This window comes from Protopterus annectens, chromosome 10.part0 (genome assembly GCF_019279795.1).
Source record: "Protopterus annectens isolate FY-2018-M chromosome 10.part0, PAN1.0, whole genome shotgun sequence".
NCBI classification, from domain to species: domain Eukaryota; kingdom Metazoa; phylum Chordata; order Ceratodontiformes; family Protopteridae; genus Protopterus; species Protopterus annectens.
The window spans coordinates 297,285,500-297,306,162 of NC_056744.1; the positions used below are offsets into that span (position 1 = coordinate 297,285,500).

Below are 20,663 nucleotides of genomic sequence, written 5' to 3' on the forward strand. Positions count from 1 at the left end.
AATTATTTTATACTTCTAGTATGTTACCATCTGAGCTTGTAACTGTGACACTCGTGTTGATTTACTAAAATTCTGTTTTTGAGAAAATGCTGGAAATTATTAGCACCTTGTCTGATTCAAAACTAAAAGAAGAACTTATAGTCAACATTAAAAGAGCCACATTTGTGGGTTGTCAAGCACTAAGGTCATGTGATGCACTTGTTGCAACCTTCAGGGCAACTGTAACAGGAATTATTATATGGAAGTTTGCCTGGCTTCCATCATAAAATCCCTGTGAATATGTTAGGGAATAGATTTTAGATGTTGTAACCATCAATTCCATCTTTTATAACTATACAATTGAATTATTAATGTCAAGTCAAAGTCATAGTTAAATGAAATGCCATGCTTCAGAAAAAAGGCATACCTCCACAAAAAAACCTGTCCAACAACATTTTTTCTAAATTTCAGAAATGCATGTCCATGAAGATATCTCAAACAGGGAAAGAGTCAGCAACATCTTTTTTTTATTATTACATTTTGCTGCTAATTATGATAATAGACCGCAGGGCTTACACTTTCTGTTTGTAGTTGCATTTTCTATAACATTCCCTTTAACTGGAATTGTAGAATGTTACTACCATTTTAAGCATAAAGGTGAGGGCATGTCATTTCAATTATCATTTTAAGTGGATGACCATAACATCGCATAGAGCCCACAGATGTTAATATTAATGTGCTGAATTCTTGTTGTGACTCTAGGAAAGAAAATATGCAGAAAAAATGTCTTATAGACCAAAGTAGGGTTGTGATTGCCAAGGCTTGAGTGTAGAGGTGGTAGCGGGGCAATGAAAACAACAAAATCTTCCAGAAGACTGCAGAGTGAGCTGATGGACATAGGAGGGATGTAGAACACAATGAAAAAGGTGTTATGACACATACATAGATATCCATCTCAAACACCTGAACACAGACAATGTGAAACTCAGAAAGGATGGGGGAGGTACATCACTGATCACATTTTTATGCTACCACTCTACCTGTACTATAATGGTAAATGTAATGACAAAATACAATATTAACTCATTGGGGATTTGAATTCCTTACCCTGCTCAGCAATATTTTTGTGTAAACACCATTAACTAGGTAAGCTATTGCAGGAGTTTTACTAAAGAGGTCAGAGAAACACATATCAGGGTAATGGTACACAACAGCAACAGACTGGAAGCAGTGATCAAAAAATAGGCACACACACACACACACACACACACACACACACACACACACAAGCGCGCACGCACGCACGCACAAGAGAAATCTAAAACAACAACTGGCCTGACAAGTGGTGTTACATATAGAAGATTAACTTCTTGGGCTATTTATTGCAGACCAACATGTGCCTATGGTCATAGATGCATTTTGATGTCTGAAAATACTGTGTGCAAACAACATAACCATGCTGCTCAGACACACATTTCAGTCACAGGTGAGAGGCAAAGGGCAGCCATTCCTAGTATAAGTTGTAAAATGTCTAGCAAACCAGTAATGGTCATCTTATATATATGGACTGTGTACTGCTGCAGTGATGCTACTGGTCAGAAAAGGTACATGAAATGTTTTTCATGGTCACAAATGTAAGGGGAGGAATTAATCCCACTGACATCCTCATCAGTCTGAGAACACGGACACTTGACATGGAGAGACACTTGTCCACCTTTACAGCAGGAGGAGGCATGATGAAGCAGTTCTAACAATGCATAATCATGTTATTATCTTTGATCTATGTTAGTATTGATATATATCACTGATGTATGGAAGTTTACATTTTTTTTAATGACTACTGTTGTTTCTATTAGAAGCCTTTCATTTTTATGACAGCATGTACATTCACCCAATGCTGCCTTAAGTGCTCAATCTCTTCAGGGGTTAGACAGAAAAAAAATGGCATAATGAAAATTGGATGGTGGCATGCAGTGGCAGGTTATTGGGGAAGCGGAAAGAATTGATGGTGACAACAACTTAATTTAGTCCTCCCATTGGAGAAGGAGGTCAAGATTGCAATGCTCATGTCAGTGTAATGGAGATGGCAATGTTCCCCCATACGTGGGATGCTAGTAGCACAGGTGACAGCCTTGCCCAAATGACTCCGGGCATCAGTCTTATATTGTGGCTCGATATAGCTTGCCTTCAGGAGTCTGTCGCTGTATTTATTATGGAGGACATCCAAAAAATCTTGGACTCCTTCTAACACCATCTCTTATGCTCTGAAAGGATCACTACCCTCGTCTTCTCCAACAGCCATGATGTGTCACCTTGAATAATCTCAGGGAAAAATGGCAGAGAACTGTTGCCCAAAAACATTTTTTTGTGTGTCCTCTTTTTCACTCAACAAGAGCCACATCATATATGCAACAGATGGCAAACTCCGAAAATGTAGAACTCAGTTTTTATGACTTCAGTGGCATTTAAGGTGTGAAACATGGCAGTCTTCCATCTTTGTGTATGCTGTTGAGAATGCACGATATAGTGAGACTCCATCTGATGATGGTTAAATAAGGAATTCTAATTCTCCCATTCCTGACTTTTAATTACTTCACAAGTGTGCCCACAGTTGCACACAACACTGTAGAAATCACCACTGTGTTTATCGGGTGTTTGCAAATTGTGTGAATCAGAAACAATATTAATTTAGCATAATCACTGCATCCAGAGGGGTGAAGCTAAACAGTATAAACACGACTAGAAGCACAGAGCCTCATTGTGCTACAGAAGAAAGCTTCTGTAACCAGAGTTTAAATCCTGCTAAGGATGTATTTAAAAAAAAATCGTTCTTCTCAAGAATGAAAGTGCTCTATGAAAATTTGGAACCTAGGAAGGGAAGAAAGTGATTAAGATATGGAAGATTTATTTTAACAGTATTTTAAAATGAGGGGAAGCACCAACATCCTGGAAGAAAGCTGTGATGACTGTAATACCTAATGATGATAAAGGTTCATCAGACCAAGCTTCATATAGGCCCATTTAAATTTTAAACCATGATTATAAAGTGTTTGTGTCAATTATAGTTAAAAGAATGCAAAGATGTTGCCAAAATTGATAGCTATGGATCAGTGTGTTTTTTTGAAAAGGGGGGGGCAAACATTTGGCACCGTTAATAGAACAATGAACACAACATGAAAATATCGCTGTTGGTGGTGGGTCTTGATGCATAGAAAGCATTTGACAGAGTAAGCGTTTGCATTCCATGATACAATAGTAAGGTTAATTACGATCATACATGAAGGATCGGAGGTAAAAAAATAAAGTGGGAGGGTTCCTCTCCGACAGGTTAAGTCTGAATAGAAGTACCAGGAAGGGGTGTCTCCTTTCCCCTTTGTTGTTTGTTTATATTTAGAGCCATTGGCAAAGAAAATAAGGAACTCAGAAATTCAAGGATATAATTGGTAGGGTAATCAAGAAAAGTTGGCTTCATTTGTAGACAAGATTAATTTGTACCTGATAAAACCAGAAAAGGACATTTCAGTGTTGTGGAATATTTTGAGACAGTTTCAAGTGTTTTCAGGATATAAGATTAATGAAGATAAAACAAAGGTAGTTGTAAACTATGTACCCACACATGGATTGGTCCAAAAGTATTCACATTTATAAAGACACAATAAAATGAAATATTTAGTAGTATGCATTAAAAAAGGAGCCTGTTATGACAACTAAGGGTATGTTGGAAGAGACTAAACAGAAGATCATACAAAAACTGAGAAAGTGAAGCTCATGGATATAGATAGCAAAATACAAGCAGTGAAAATATTTTAGCCCCTTTAGTTTTATATACAGGTCAGGTATTTTTATCAACCAGAAGAGAAGTTGTGGACAATAAGTAATATTGATTTGAGGGAATTTATCTGAGAGGGAAAGAGGGCAAGAGTCATGTGGGATAAGTTGATCTTTCCAACAGAACAATGTGGTTTAGGATTACCTGGTTTGAAGGGATATTTTAGAGCTGCAAAGTTAAGGCCCATGTACATAACACAAGCAGAAAGCTAGAAATGAAAGTGGTAAGGGATGATGACGAAATGGGGGTAAATTCAAGAAATAAGTAGAGTGGGATTTTATTTGCAGATCCTTACGGAGAATAATAGCAGTACACAATGTTGTATTCATAAAGTATTCTAAGAACTAACACTTAAAATGGCCAGGAATCAGACTAAACTCTTCTTTATTACAATGGGGTCTGATGAAGTTTGTGAATGCATAAATGAAAAGTGCTTAACCATTCTAATAAATAAGAGTTTAGTCTGATTTCTGGCCATTTTAAGTGTTATTTCTACAGTTGGTCATTTTCTGTGTGTTTTTATTCTAAGAACTAAGCCAAAATGAGAATGGAGATTTTGCCAAAAGGGGTGACTGACTGAGTTTGGGGTGCAGAGAACTCTCAAGAGGGGTATGGAATTTATTGTAGAAAAATGGCAAAGGAACCAAAGTATTAGGAGCAAATAACTAGAGAGGGAATAGTAATAGAATAGGAAGTGGCCAAGAAGACATTTGGACTGCAGGCTAGGGACTGTCTTCCCCTAGCAGGGAATGATATAATATAGGCATAGAGAAACGGACAGGGGAAGCCTTAGTGAAAGGTGTGCTCTTCAGTTTTTAGTTGAATCTAGAACAGAAATTGCTGTTAAAAGTGGATAATTAGTAGGGTGTATAAAATATTGCACAATGAGTACAGTAATCAATCAGAGGAGGATAGAAAAAATTGGGAAGAGAGATTGGATAAGCAATTCACCAGGAAACAATGGGAGAACATATGTGTGGCTCTGAAGTATGCAACAAAATGTAGTACATTTAGGATTTTGCTTGGAAATGTTTGCTTAGATTTTTTTCCCTCAGATAGATGGTAAATATTGAAGGTGTGATGAGGAAGAAAGAGGTAACATATATTTTGGGAGTGAAATTAGTTGACAGGTTTCAGAAATCCCATACAGAGTACTCTCATAAATATTGGGTAAGAAAATGGGTGTTACTAAGGAAATTATTTTTTCAGCTGGGATACAAGATCTGAATTGTCTAGATAAAGAAAGGACTTGCTAAGTTTAATTTTGGTGTCTGCTAAAAAAGCGGTTGCTAGAAAATAAAAATTAAAGTCTAAACCAACGTAGTGTTGAATACACAGAGAGAAAAATATGAAAGTAGGATGTTCAGCAAAGGGTAGGATAAAATTACATTGAAAAAAATAGAAATTGTAGGAACAGTACATGCAGAATGTTTTGAAGGAAGAGTGACATTTAAGGGAAGGCAGAAATTTAGCAATTTATATAATGTTGGATTTATGATAGTTATAATGCTTGTAACTAGAAACATATTAATATAATTTGTTTTCTTTTCTATAAGTCTATGTTTGGCTATATCTTAAGTAATAATTCAATAAAGGTGTTAAAAGCAATTTCATTCATGTTTTATTATTATGAAGTAAGTGCTACCTTTTACACAGCTATTACGGTAGCTTTTGTTCTGCTTTTATGTCAATACTTGTAATTGTTTGTCCAAAGGTTTGTTAAAATGTACATTTCAAGTATACTGAAAATAGTTGCATGAGGATTTTTAGAGTGGATGGTAGACAAACCTCTTTACTCATATTGAGCGCAATGTTCAACAGTATTATAATTATCCATAGCTCTTTTAATAGTGCTGTTGTAAGACCCAGGTGTTGTTCAGTTGCAGTTATGTGCTTGTTTTGTTGATAATATGTGCTTAGTACTCATACATGCCTGACATTTCCTTAAAGATTGCAGGGCACAAACAAATACAGCATACTGTACAGCCTAGTAGTATAGTAGAAGTATTAGTGTAAGGATTACTATGGCCCATGCTGGAAAAAGGCTGGTAATTCCATTGTTTTCCATGCCTGCAAAGCTATACCTAAAACACAGTGCCAAAGAAAAGTACTACAACTGGTGGTGCTTCCGCATCCACTTGCAAACCCAAGTTTACAGATGCTGGTAATTAGGTGGTATTGGATGTCATCTGATCCAAGGATGACTACTATACTATTTGTTGTCAGTTCTGCTGACCAGCCATTTCATGACTATGCCTTGGCTGAAGTTATCATCAGTGTTAGTGCTGTACTGTGCTTGATCAAGATTGCAACTGTGATATACTGCACCACAGGGCCATGGATGTAATCCATGCTGCCACCCACAGAGCAGAAGCCCTGGCATGGGAATGTAGGGTAACAGGTAGTGGACCATCAACACCACCTCTTACAGAGATGGAGGAGTTCCTGGCCTCTTTTAAAGGCAATACTGCCTCCACAGAGCCCCACAATGCTTTGCAATGCATTGCTGAATGTTGCTACAGAGCTGGGCAGGACCTGGTAAGATTCAACTGCAGATGCCCTAGGTATGTAGTTCTAGTTCATTGTATCAAATCTGCAAGTCTTCATTACATTATAGATGCTCAAACTACATTGAATCTATCTTGACATGTGCTATACAGGTTCATCGGGGCTCCAACAATCATGTCCATCTGCAGAATTTATGTGCTGGTGTATTATTTTTTCCTCATGTTTATAGTTGGAAAGATGTCAGGTGCATGTATAGTTGTGGTGATGGGTTGTGCTTACATTGGATATTATTTGCTTTGGTGTTTTCACAGGTGAATATTTATCTGGCACCAGCACTGTGGTACTTCCCCCATCTGATGTTGGAAGATCTAGCTGTAGCCTCCGGTAATGAAGACGGGGATGAACTACTACAGTCAGAGGCTATAGGGTGTGTATTTGAGATACGGAAAGTGTGACTAATGTATCCCCTACACAAACCGTAAATGCAGTCTCTCTGCCTGCATTTTCACAAGATACACAAACATCTGATGGAGGTACTACAGATCAGGGAAGTTTGCTGGCCCCAGGTAGACAGATGTCTGAATCTGACCCTAGCACTTGTGGGCAAGGAGGTCCACACATGTGGTAGGGGAGGGTTTATAATGATGCTTACTGGACACATGGTCACTACCATTCCATGAAGTTGATGTGTCAGTGGCTGCAACCTAACATGTAAAGGACCAGCTAGTTTCACCACAGCCATGGCAGCAGTGATCCTGGTCATGCATGCTAACCTGCAGGAGTGCATGTCCCATATGTATACTTCCTTGGATAGTTTGAATTACTTATTAGACCATGCAGTGTCTTCACTGAGCCATCTGACAGGGACAAGGGGCCATCCTCAAGCTGGTCATTTACTGCAGACACAAATGTTAGCCAACATGGTCGTGGATGAGCAAGATCCTGCTACCAAAGTACTACCGCCTCCAAATCAGCATCGACCCCAGGAGAGAATGTCCCCATGGTAGTGGCTGTCATTATGCTGTAACATCTTGAGGTTATTTAACACACAAGCAGCTAATGAAGGTCATGGTACAACTAGTGCAACTCTTGGCTTGGCCAGTTCTTGTGAGTGGAGGTGTGCAGGGGAAGCTGAACCCTCTATCATGCATGCCCTGGACCTGTCCAGTAGAGTGAGCAACAGTGCTGCAACAGGTGAAGTGGTGTCCCTGCCGACACATACACACACACACATACATATGCCATCATAGCCCCATCACATTCCACACATCCACTGACCCAGATTAACCCCCATAACATTTCTCATACCACTCATAACAGTACTTTTCATTTGCATAGGTAAGCATAGTCTGGCATTTTTGCTTGCATTCTTTGGACCAGTGTATCTGCTTAACTCTTCAGTAGTTACACTATAAAGCTTTTTTGTGCTAGTGCCACAGCTTACTGTGCCTGTCTCCATCTGTTATGGTCATCTATTGATGTTGGTTCCTCCTGTGACTTCTCATCTGAGTCAGCTTCTGCTGGCTGCAGCACTAGGAATTGCTGGATCTATATTAGAACATTGAAGTATTACTACTTTAAATGTTCTAATATCGAACGCTGAAAATAGCGAAACTGCAGAATATCGAATACCTTCCTAGGGAAAGTATTCGGTGGGCCGTTTCTGCAGCTTCGCTATTTCCTTGACTGTGGAGCGAAGGTTACAGACCGAGTTAAGGTAAGTGTGCGAACGAAGGTGAGTGTGCGATAGGGACCTTAGGGTTAGGGAGCGGGTAATGTGAGTGTGCAGTATTTATGGACCTTAGGGTTAGGGTTGGGTTAAGGTAAGTCAATAGCTATTAGTGTATGTATGGTTTAGTGTAGGGTTTTGTGAAGTGTATGTGTGTGGATTATGTATTTTGGTGTGCTTGTGTTGTGTGTATGTTTGTTGGAACAGCAAATTTTTTCCCTGGGAAAGAATTTGCTGTTCTGAGTGTTCGATGTTATGGTGTTTCAAGTGAAATGGTTCGATATTAGAACATTCTATGTAGTTATACTTCGATGTTCTAATATAGACCCAAATTGCTGATCCTACAAGAGGGCACCCTGCTGTAACTGCTTCCTAAGTATAATATTGTTTAATTAACATAACGCACATGGTCAGTATTTTGGCATATGTGGCAAGGTCATACTGCAGGACAAACAAGATGTTCTGTAATGTTTCTAATTTGCAGTAGTGCATAGCTGTACCTCTGTGCATTTTGATCGTGTAGATTTTTGGTGGGTGTCATGAACCAGGGTTCCAGGGCATATCCAGCGTCAACAACAAGATGCTGCTGCGGAACGTCACCATTTGCAAGCCACTGGTACAGGTCACATGTGCCAAATGTCTGCATAATTAAAACTGCCCAGGTGGCCTGCACACACATTGCTGATGATATTGTGTGCATTACAGATCACCTGGCAATTGATGGAGCGATACCCTTTGCGGTCCAATTACCTCTTCCCCATTTCACCAGGTGGGGCCTTTATTTCAATATGGGTACAGTTTATGGCCCCCAGAACCTCAGGGAAATGGGCTATACCACAAAACTCCCACATGGTGTTGGGTCTGTCCTCTGGGGTTCCCACACATGCTGAAGCATGACATTGTGAAATTAATGGAGTTTACCCAAGGCAGAAGCATGAGAGACTCCCACTGTGTCCCCAGTAGATCGCTAAATGGACCTTCTAGTAGAGATATGTAGCGCCTCACATACCTTGGTATCCACTGGTATAGGTAATCCATGACTCCCACTGGGCTACAGATGAGGCAGACACAGTTCAGTTATTTCCTCCATCAGGTCCATATGGTAATGGTCCACTATGTCATTGTCATGGAGGACATAAAATGTTACGCAGAGCTGGAAGACCATGTGCCTCTGGTGGCAACTGTGTGCAGTGTTGGGCAGAGCAGCTGCAATGAGAACCTCCTGCAGATACATGTTTATAATTGCTGTGGAAACCCAAAGCTTATTTGCATGATGTACTTCATTTGAACATGGGTATATAGCTGGGTTCAACAGTAAGGTAAATGCAGCATAGCTGCATGACATTTAGATGCCTCTGAATTGCTCTGCCATCTTGTTTTGCTTCATTGCCATATATGCTGTTCTTCATATAGTTGTTAGCATATGACAATGCTGACCACATTACTTGGTCTAGTCACATAATATAGTGGGGTTTTCTGAATCCTGTGCATCCTGCTTGTAGCCACACTTCACACAAATGTGTGTAGTGTGATGCAGCAATGTTTTCTGAATCTAGCCCTTAGCCTTTTTTTACCAGGTGGACCTTATTCGTACCAGATGAGGAAGTCAGCAATGTTAGTATTTCATGCCTGTATCTCAGCATTGTTTCTGTTCATATTGCAATGTGTTATGCTATGTTAATTTTTCACTGTTACACTAATGAAATAATTCCACCTTCATTTACTGACAGTTTGGAGGTAACTAAAGAATTTAAGTCAGACTTATTTGATGGTATATTGCAATACACCTTTTTCCTATAGACTCATTACTTTTTGGTGTTCAGAATATATTTTACTGTGTATTGATGTCTTCTAAATCAGTTTTAAAGACAGTTTTATGGGACATTTAAGTAACATTTAAGTTGTAGTCTGTACAAAGTCTTTATGCAGTTACTATATCTTATAGTTGCATTTTTGAGTTATGTTTATGAGTAAAGGTTTTGTTAGTTTCACTTCATAACTTCATTAATACATGTAAATAAGGTGAGCATTGCTTGAGATTTTATTAGTGTGTGTGCGTGTGTGTGTGTTCATGTGTATGTTTAAGGGAAAGCTACTTGTACAGGAATGATTACTCTTGATATTGACACTGTAATGTCTTTTTCTGGTTTTGTCAGTTACATAATAATATCATCTGCAAATAAAGCTAGCTTTTCTTGACTACCATACCAATTATATGCTTGAATTTCTGAGTCCCTTATATTCATTGCTAATGGTTCTAAATACAATGTAGATAATAAAAAGGGAAAGAGGACACCCCTGCCTGGTCCCTCTTTTCAAGCAGAAATTATTAGAGAGGACCCCACCCGCTTTAATTTTCACTCTGATCCCCTCATATATTCTCCTAATCAACCTTATATTTTTTATTGGGAAATGCAAATACTTCCATTGCCCTAATTATAAAATTCCAGCTTACTGTGGAAAATGCTTTCTCTGCATCAAGATCCACCAACAACAATGGTGTTTTCTTACACTCTGCTTCCCTCTGGATCATCATTGTTCTGTTAAGATTGTCAAATGTTTGCCTCCCCTCCACAAAACCACATTGATCCACGTGTCAGTTTTTCATTACTTTTGCCGTTATTTTATCCATTATAGACATGAATACATTATAATCATGGGTTAGTATTGAAATGTGCTTGTATGAAGCTGGATCTGATGGATCCTTGCCCTGTTTAGGTATTCAGCTGCCACTACTTTCTTCCAGGATGGTGGTACTTCTCTTAAAATACTGTTAAACAAAATCTTCCAGATCTTCATCAGTTTTTTCCTGCTAGCTTATAAACTTTCACAGAAATACCATCTATTCCTGGGGGACTGTCCTGTAGATTGTTTATACAGCACAATTGCTATCTCATCCTATCCTAACTGTTAGTAATTGAGCCTCATCTACGTCTAACCTTGGCATATTTAATTCTTCCATAAACATTTCCATTTGTATCATTTCTTGATTTTCTTATTTCTCTGCTTTATAGATTCTCATAGAATTTCTGAAATATTTCTAATACTTCTACAGGATCTATTGTTACTTTCCTTGTTATAGGCTCCCTAAGTTTGGTGACAGCCCTTTCTACTTTCTGTTGCCTGAGTCATTGTGCTAAAAGATTTTGTGCTCTAGTGTTACCATCAAAAACAGTTGCTAAATAGCAGTCTTTCTAAACTCAAGCATATTATTTAGGTAATCCCTTATCTTCTGCCTAACATTCAGCAGTTGATCCTCTTCTTGTTCTGTGAGATTCCCCTATGCTGCAATACTTCAACATTTATCAGTCCCTCTAAATAATTCTTATTACTTCTTAACCATGGCGCACTTACTTTTATTTCTATCCTATATTTAAACTCCACCTTAATTTTATCCCACTCCTTAGCTATATTTTCAGAAGAAATTTCTATCTTCTCTTAGCTCTTAAATAATCTCTACTACCCATTCCTTAAATTCCTCTCTTTTCAACAGATAGGTGGGAAAGCACCAATGTTTCATTTTTATTTCATTATCCTCTGTTTTACTTTCAGCTATTATTGATGTATGATCTGAAATAGTTATTGGGTGGGTATCAAGACCTTCAGTTAAATGCACATGTTCCTGTGAAATGTAAATTCAGTCTAGCCTAGCCCAGTTTTTATATCTTGGGGGAATAATATATAAATTCACTCCGAACACCCATTACTGAATTCACATCTTCCATGCCAAATATTTTCATAAATGTCTTCAGAAATCTACCCTCCTTTGTTATATTTTCCCTTCTGGACCTTCCAGACACATCTTCGCTCGTGCAAGTCAAATTCCAGTCCCCACCTATAAGTAGTATTCCTTGCTGAAAGCTGATTATTTCCTCCCAGAATTTTAAGCTCCATTATAGCAGTTTTAGGTAGAATGTAAATACATGCCAGTGTAATACTCCTCCTTTGCCACTAGCCCCTTAACACTACAAATCTGCCATTATTATCTTTTTTATCTTCTTCTGTCACTATTGGAGCGCCTCTTCCAATTAATATAAGTACCTGTTTTCCTTTGTCTGAGGTATTCCACTGAATAACCATCCTGAAAACCTTTCTTTATCAAATTCACATAAGTTCTTTCTAAGTGTGTCTCCTGTAACATAGCTATTTGCACTCTACATTTGTTAATGTAGTTCACTATTCTTTCTTCTTTGTATTTATTTGTGAGGCCATTTACATTTAAAGATATTAAAGAAAGCATCATTGCATTAAAAAGTTATTATTTACACTTTTTATGTATAACACCTTTTTGTTAAATGTCTAGTTCCAGCTTTTATGTTACATTCATACACTGTTTGCCAGTTTGAACTTTTATACAGTTGTTTCTTGTCATATATACTTGAGCCGATGCCACATGTTATAAAACATTTTGTTTTACTGAACACCCTCAAACAAAAAAAAAACATACCCCAATGCCCCCTAAAACCTATTAACTTAATAAATACTGACACACAAAACTATGTACACCTTTAAATATTGAAGTTTTACCCTCCTAATAGGAATAAAAGTCCAGAACTGACAGTCACACTCATATACTTGAGTTAACCTGAAAGAAAGTTCATCCATGCTAAGACGCATGGTGCAGCTTGTACTAAGTGCTGATTCGTTTTGCCTTATGTTTATAGCTCTCCTAGTGTTTTTTAATTTCTCCAAATCTTTTGGGTTTCAAATACCATGATGGGAATGGACCCCATTCCTAAGTCAAAGTACGATTGAAGTTCATGAAATTAGGATTGTTTCAATCTTTGATGTCAGCCAAAATTGCTCTTCGCAGTACCCGCAATGTGCCCAGTAATGACAGGGTTACATGGATTGGTAACGTATCTTAATACAGTTATAGATGCTTTTTTATAAGACCCGTTGCTCCTACTACTATTGCAGCTGTCTGGGTATCTTTCTTCCACATTGCTCTCGTTTGTGCCTGTATATCCTGGTATTTTATGACTTTGTATCTCTCTGTACGCAAGACCCTGTAGTCACTTGGTGTAGCGATTTCAGTGATCCATGCTACTTTTGTCTACTTTTCTTGGACCACTATATCTTGTTTTCTAGCATCTATCTTTTGAATTGTTGGTAATGGATGATCCCATGGATATCGATTTCATAATTTTCTATGATGCTTTGTGATATATGCTTCCAGTGTTTTTCAGCCACTTCAGTACCATAATGTTTGCAGAATCCCCAGTCCTTCTCCCATTTGTGTGTCGCAACAAGGTGTGTGACTGTTTCCAATTTATTTTTACAAAACCTACATTTGTCTTTTTCTCCTGTTCAGTGGACTTTGTAAACCAACTTGTACATAGCCCACTGTTTTGTGCTGCCAATATTAACCTTTCCTCTCTTGGTTTGAATTTGCCTCTCCTTAACCATTCCAGCATTCATTCCTGATCAACATAAGGTTCTTCCAGAAGTTTTCTGTTCTTGCAACTATATTTATTCTTTTTCCACATTTCTTGCCTTCTCATCTCATCCTTCACCTTATATTCCTTCTTTTGTTTTTTTGGCACATTCATTTGCTGCCTGGTTTTTATCTACTTCTGGTTTGATTTCCATTCCTGCTTGACATCAATATGCTTCTGTTAAATTAAGCAGAGAAGTCATCTTAGATTTATTCTCCTCATGTTTCAAAACTTTCACTACATTTGGATCTTGTGAGGTCAGTAAATATGTGTGGAGTCCCATGATTGCAGATCTGTACATGTAATCAATTTCAAGGAGGCCCATCCCTCCTTCAGAATGGGAAATATATAATCTTGGTATACACAAAACCCCTGAATGTTTTCCGAGAATATTAACTACCTTGGGAAAGCCCCTGAATACTTTCAGAGAACATTATCTACTTTGGGAAAAACCCTGAATGCTTTTAGAGAACATTACCTACCTTGGGAAAAACCCTGAATACTTTTGGAGAACATTATCTCCTAGCCAGTTTCTCTTTTTTCTCAGCCAATCACACTCCACCAGACTGTAGCCAGTTTCTCTTTATCAGTTTGTTTCTATGGAAGCAGGACCAGCTGCAGAATTGTTACTGAGCATACATGTATTTGCTAGAAAAAAGTTTCATAATATTCAGTGTTCTTTTTCTTTTACTTGCTATCTTTTAAGACTTGTTACTCAATCAATCTAAGGTCTTTAATCCAGTCATTTCCACATCGAAAAATGAGAAAAAGCACATTAATCTTTCTTTTATCATGCTTTTTTTATACATTGCAGTGTCTACACTTCTTAAAAACCGAACAGAAAGAAAGAGAAGGGAGAAAGAAAAGAAAAAGAACAGCAGCATTTCTTTACAATCCCCATTACACTTAAAAATAATAGAAAAAAGTACTTTATATCTCATGCCACAAAACTGGTAATTAAGAAAAAAAAATCTTTACTTATTTCTCCCTCCTCTTCCTTTCCCCAAAGCACCCTTCCAAACAGTAATGACATGAAGTAGGGCATGTGCTTTAGAGGCCTGCACAAATCCAACAAATTCTGTAAAAGTCTAATATTTCCAGATTTTTGTGTTCTGTCATATTTCACAAACAGAACCATTGCTTTGTAATCCCATATTAAGTTATTGATTTTATTGAAATCCTGTCTCTGCTTCATTTCCAATGTACTCTTGATTCTTCTAGTCAACTCTTGTGCTACCTTCCTTCTCTCCAATGTTTTCCGTGGAATATTTTGAAAAAGTTTCACAGGTACAGTCCCTCTGTGGTCTTTATTACCAAAAGAACAAGAAGCAGAATCTCCTTCTGTTTCACAGCTTACTTTTTGTTGGACAAACTTTTGTATTTCCTCCTTAACATGTAAAAAAATGATTTTGTCCCTCCAGGGAAGAATACCTTGAAGACAGCTGGGTTCAGCAGTTTGAATATCACACCTGCATCTCAACATTCCCTGAATAGTAGAATAGATTTGCTCCTCTTCTGTCTGGTGTACAATCTAATCATTTTCCACAAATTCTCTGCTGTCTCCCACTTTTAGTACTTCATCCTTCTTCCACAGTTTTATCAGAATCAACTCCTTCTGCTTGTAGAATTGCATCTTTAGTATAAAAGGTCTAGGTTGCTTTCTTATAGCAAGGTTTGGAGCATACACATGATGTGTCCTTTCAACTAATAACTGCTGTGGAATACCAGTCCATGTTGCTTATTTGTGTTTTCATAAAATTAATGTAGTCTGTTTCTTCCAGGTTCTCTGGTATAGCTGAAAATCTCAGGTTTTCCCTATATGTTCTGTCCTCTAATTCTATTATTTTTTGAAACATCTCTTCCTTAGCAGTCTCATATTCAGCCAGCCTTTTCTTTATTTCGACCTCTGATTTTTGCAGCTGTATCATCTCATCTGAATGCTGCGGTGGTGGTGCTGCGGTAGCGTTGTCGCCTCACAGTAAGACGTTGTCCTGTTCGATTCTCAGCTAAAGCATCTTCTGTGTGGAGACATGCGTGAGTGGGCGTGCCTTCGTTGAAGGTTGTGCGTCAGAGCTGGTAACTCGGTATGTAAAAATCTACTGCCAATCATTAGCGGACCGGAGTTCTGCTGTGGCGACCCCTAACCGGGAAAAGCCGAAAGACACAACAACATCATCTCATCTGAATATCTGTTTAAAGCTTCTTCCATTTTTTTCCAAACTTTTGTTATTTGGGTTGATATACTCCATCAATGTTTTGTTTATTTTAACCAGGTCTGTGTGCACTTGTCTTATATCTTACTGTAGGTTACTGGATGTCATGTCTGAAGGTTGCATAGCTTTTTGCTGAACAACTGAAGAACTTTCCCCAATCAGTGTTTCTTCCTCAATTTTTGTAGCTGATTTTTTCCAGGTCTTTTGTATTTGTTTATTTCTGGCATCCAGGCAGTCCACGTACTAGGCAGTTACTGAAATTTACCCATAAACAGAAGTCTTCTGGCCTATTCTGCTGAATTTCTGTTTTCACATAGGGAGAGCTAGAAATAAGCTGTTACTCACTGTTCAGCCATCTTGGAAGTTCCTATATATTTGTACATTTGTAAATATGTAAATATGTTGTAAATAGTAGTTATTTTTGTATATAAATAAATGTTCCCTAATCTTTTTGATAAGTGCCTTGCAGGCTTTTATATCCACTTGAGATACTGTTAACTCTAGTAGATGGGGGCCTTGATTTACCATCTGATTCGAAGGATAGCACACTCAGGAGTGCATTGTGCCCCCCCCCCCCCCCATGGTCTACTTGCAGTGTCAGCCATCAATCTGCCTGATGTGGGAATTGAAACCACAGCCTTCTGCAGCAAAGGAGAGTTTCCTACCTGTTGTACCAGTAACTCTACGAGAGTCTGAAAAAATGAAGAACTAAATTTGCTTTCAAGTACTTGTGTGTTTAGAAGTACAGAAATGTAATTGATAAAGGAAAATGTCTCAGTTACCAGAAATGTTTACATTTCAAGCAGGCACTTATTTTGTTTGCATTGTATATTGAACCATTAACTGGTAAGATAAAAAAAATACTAATTTGATGGGGTACTCAAAAAGTAAGTAAGAATTTAAGACTTCTGCATTTGTTGATGCTGTTGATTTGTTTTACAAAACTGGAACAAGATATGGAATAATTGTTTCAGCTTTTAGATAGGTCTGAAATGTTTTTAGATTATAAAATAAATAAAGCTAAAGAAGGGTGGTACTAGTGAATGTTGTCCTTTCTGACTTTTTTGAGAATGTGTTTATAGGTAAGCACTAGGCTGTCTGCTATGTTGGGTTATTTTAATCCTAACCATTTTGTCCAAAAGTGAGAATCAAACCTACCTTCTGTCTGTGAGGTAAACACCATAACCATTAAGCCAACCAGCAAACTTTTAGGTTTATTTAGAGAATACATTTGCTAAGTCTATGTGTAGGACTTACGATGAATAAAAGACATGATTAAAAGGTGATTTAAGTTGCTGGAGGAAAATTGTTGGTTTAGAGATAGAGCAAGGGGCGCACACCTGGTAATTCTTTGTTCTGTGTGTATTATTATATGCATTTCAGCAATTCCAGCAAATATTCCACTTATTTTATAAAGCAGTAAAATTTGTAATACAAGACTACATCTAGGGTACAGGTAAAGGTAGAGTTTAGAGATGTGGCCTTTGTCAGTGTTCTTGATCCATTGTTATTATGAGTTGAAAATAATGTATTTGCTGTCTGTGTGTTTTCATGATGCTATGTGGAAAGATAGTAGGTTCATCTACCTCCAGTTTTGAAGTACTTGATAGGATTTCATTATGGATGTATTTTGGTTAAAAAATTAGAATCACTCTTTTGTGTTATATTAGACAATAGTTGGCCTTACATGACATAAATGGTATGCATGGAAGATAATATTTGGATATTGTTATTGTGGGTCTGTTGGATATTGTACTTTGGGAATACAGGGCGAATTAGGAATGGAGAATTGGAAGAGAAGACTGGAAGGATTCTAATTGAGGTACCTGGCCACTGATGCAAAACAAGTTTGGTTGCCATTTTTGTTAAGGGTAAAACTATGATGGTATAACTGATACAGTGAATCATATGGGTTTGACAAGGTTACTAGGAATCCCACCTCCAGACAATGATGTCTGTATTAAAGGAAACAAGAGTGAGGGTATCGTATAGTGAAAGGTTTGATTAATCAACTGTGCAGCATCACAAAGGGGTTACATGAAGATGTATATGAATGTATGTGGAAACTGATTTGTCAGCTGTCTGAATGTGTCACCAGATCAAGGAGAATTAGTATTTTTGTCTATAAGCGTCTGTGTAAGTATTTTTATTTAGAACGTTAATGTTGTTAAGCATGATTCTCACTGTTGGAGATGTTAAATGTTTTTAGAAAAAAAAGTTTGCCAGCGAAGTGAGCTATAAGTCTGTAAGGTAGAATTCTAACACTGAAGTCAGAAAGAAAATGTACATGCACGGATGGCTAAGATTAGGCTTACTTCACAGAGCCAGAACAAATTTCAAACAAGCTATAAAAATTTCTTACATCTGTTTGTCCTGCACATTAAAAGGAGACCTAGTCAGTAAGCTCAGACACCCAGTATTATTTCACTGATTTCTTGTCCAGTGCTTCATGAAGTATGGTAATTTTCTAGACTTGGTCATACTTGGAAAGAGCAGTTCTTTTATATTCAGTATGCATAATTAAGTTTCTGTTAAGTGACAGTTTGAAAAATATATTGAGGTGTATCACACAGCTTTTCAAAGTGTATGTACTTTTGGGTCATCATCAGTCTTTAAGTCCTTCTTCTACAGCTTAACTCTTTCATTACATACAGTGCATTTAAAGCTTTATTTTTGCAAGAAAGATTTGATCATAACATAATTCTTTGCATGTTACTGATGTGTTTCAAGTTTTTCTTCTGTATATTTTTATCAAAACAAGCCACAATCATATCAACATACTACGGCCATCTGTGCAAGTATTCATTTCTGTCAACTAGATTGAAATTCAAACACAGGTCCCGGTTTCCTCTAGTAGACAGTACTTCTGTATTTACATTATACTTTATGTAGTACTTTTGTATTAAACATATTATTCCTGTGTATCTGCCAAAGCGTGCTTGATTTGTTTTGCTTCTGATGCACTTGTTGGACATGGTTCCTCAGGCCTTAACTAAAAATGGACAGTTGACAATGCTCTTTAGAAAATTAGCTAATAATGACTGATATGTTGTATGTTGCTGTGCTGTCTCTTTTGATGTTTGATTGACATAAGTGATATTACAGTACATGTCATCTTTTTTGTAGCTTCATGCTTACGCACTGCTGCGGACTTCAGGACTTCATCCATCTGCATATTGGTGTGGCCAGGCAATGGTGGACATCCCTGTGTTCTTGATTACTGTTGTTTTGATGACTGGTAGCCTGTTTGCATTTCACCACAAAGCATTACTACATCCTGAAGCACTTATACCTGTGGTAAGTGATGTATTTTGGGCATTTTTTTATCCCATGTTTAATGGAGTGCATCCAGTGTTGAGTAATTGTACATCATTCATCTTAGTTCTACAGCTACCAGGGTTGTAATTTTACATTGTATGAATTTGAATGCTTCTTACAGGATATGATGTACACCTGAAAATGCAAATATCAGTTTATGTGGTAATTTGCTGCATCTCCTGGTGTATAGTTTCTTAGTAGTGGTGGTGCTGCTTCCCACTGCATTCTGAGCTTACATGAGAACAGTGGGATGCAAAATAAAAGGAGAGGTGTTGCACAGCAAATGGGGAATCATTGAGCCAGCTCAGGAAGTTTGCACTGTAACTTTCAATGGGCGGAGCCTAAGTCTTTTGACAGAATCAAGTTTGAACTCACATTTCAAATAAATGTTTATATATCTGGAACCATAGGGGTTATGAAAGTAGTATACATGGTAAACCTTTCATCACAAACTATTTTTACATTGGTAGTATTTTGTAGGTTCTATATCTTAAACTGAATTTTATAAGTCACATTTGTGATGCCCGCTCCCTGGCCCAGCAATCAAGGAGCCTCAGTCCTCACCACTAACACCAGAGAGGGCATCTCACGTAAGAGGAAAAGATAACAAATACACACAGTAAAGTACAATTTCCCTTAAGTGCACACAGAGATCACAGTCAGTCTGAGGCTGGTTTCTCCCTTGCTCCCCGGGTCCCCAATAAGACTCCCCACTGGCACAGCTATAGGGTCCAGATCTCAGCCTAGCTGGCAAGCTAACCTCCAGTGCCCTCTCTGTCCAACCAGTGCTTCGTGTCCCTGCCCAAGTAGCTGACACACACACACACACACACACACACACACACACACACACACACACACACACACACACACACACACACACGCACACACACACACACACATTTTGAGATAAGTATTTATACAACTTCACAGACACTCCTGGGAAAGGCTGACACAGATTCTCCAGCTGTGCCCCTTTACCCAGACTATATGATAGTAATTACTGCCACCACCAGCTAATAATTATCAGCTGCCCAAAGGCCCTTAAAAGGGTGTCCAATTATTACTGTGCAATATTATTATCCAATTGGTGTGACTAATCAGTCAAGGCTTATTAGAGTGGCCTTGTACAATACATACTGTAAATATGCAATGTACTCTAGAGCTTAACTTATCTCTACACAAACCAGCCACAGGTAAAATGTTTTTTTAAATATTTAATAATAAATAATTAAAACACGACAATACTACTACACCACAGTGCTATTCAAGAGTTCAGAGATCACACCGAAATTTAAAATAATTCCATAGTACAGTTCTGACATAACAGAAAAACACCTAGTCTAATCTTTATAGTCCTAGCTATTTTTACAAGAAAACATACTTCCAAAGTAACTTACATAAAGAGAGCATAAGGCAGTGCTGAGTTAGATGTCCAGACCAAAATGCTTAATAATTTCTGGTTCTCACTGTTTAAATTGAAACTGCAGTTCTGATAAACCATTACATCATTTGTTTACACTTTCCTGGTTCCCAGGCCACACCGAAACTGCATTTACATTATTTTACACTTAGAGCAATAAGGGACATTCCACATGTAAATTCTGGTCATTAACTTTAGCCTTAAAACATTAGGCAGGATGCTTACT

General features: G+C 37.8%; 1 protein-coding gene across 2 annotated transcripts in view; it reads left to right on the top strand.

The window, feature by feature from the left end:
* Window positions 1–20,663, top strand: part of LOC122813052 (cholesterol transporter ABCA5-like) — a 2,390,735-nt gene that overhangs the window by 1,667,055 nt on the left and 703,017 nt on the right. For both annotated transcript variants that reach the window (XM_044085171.1, XM_044085172.1), the window contains exon 24: window positions 18,823–18,993. In XM_044085171.1, coding sequence (XP_043941106.1) covers window positions 18,823–18,993 — 171 coding nt within the window. The remainder of the gene's footprint in view (window positions 1–18,822; window positions 18,994–20,663) is intronic.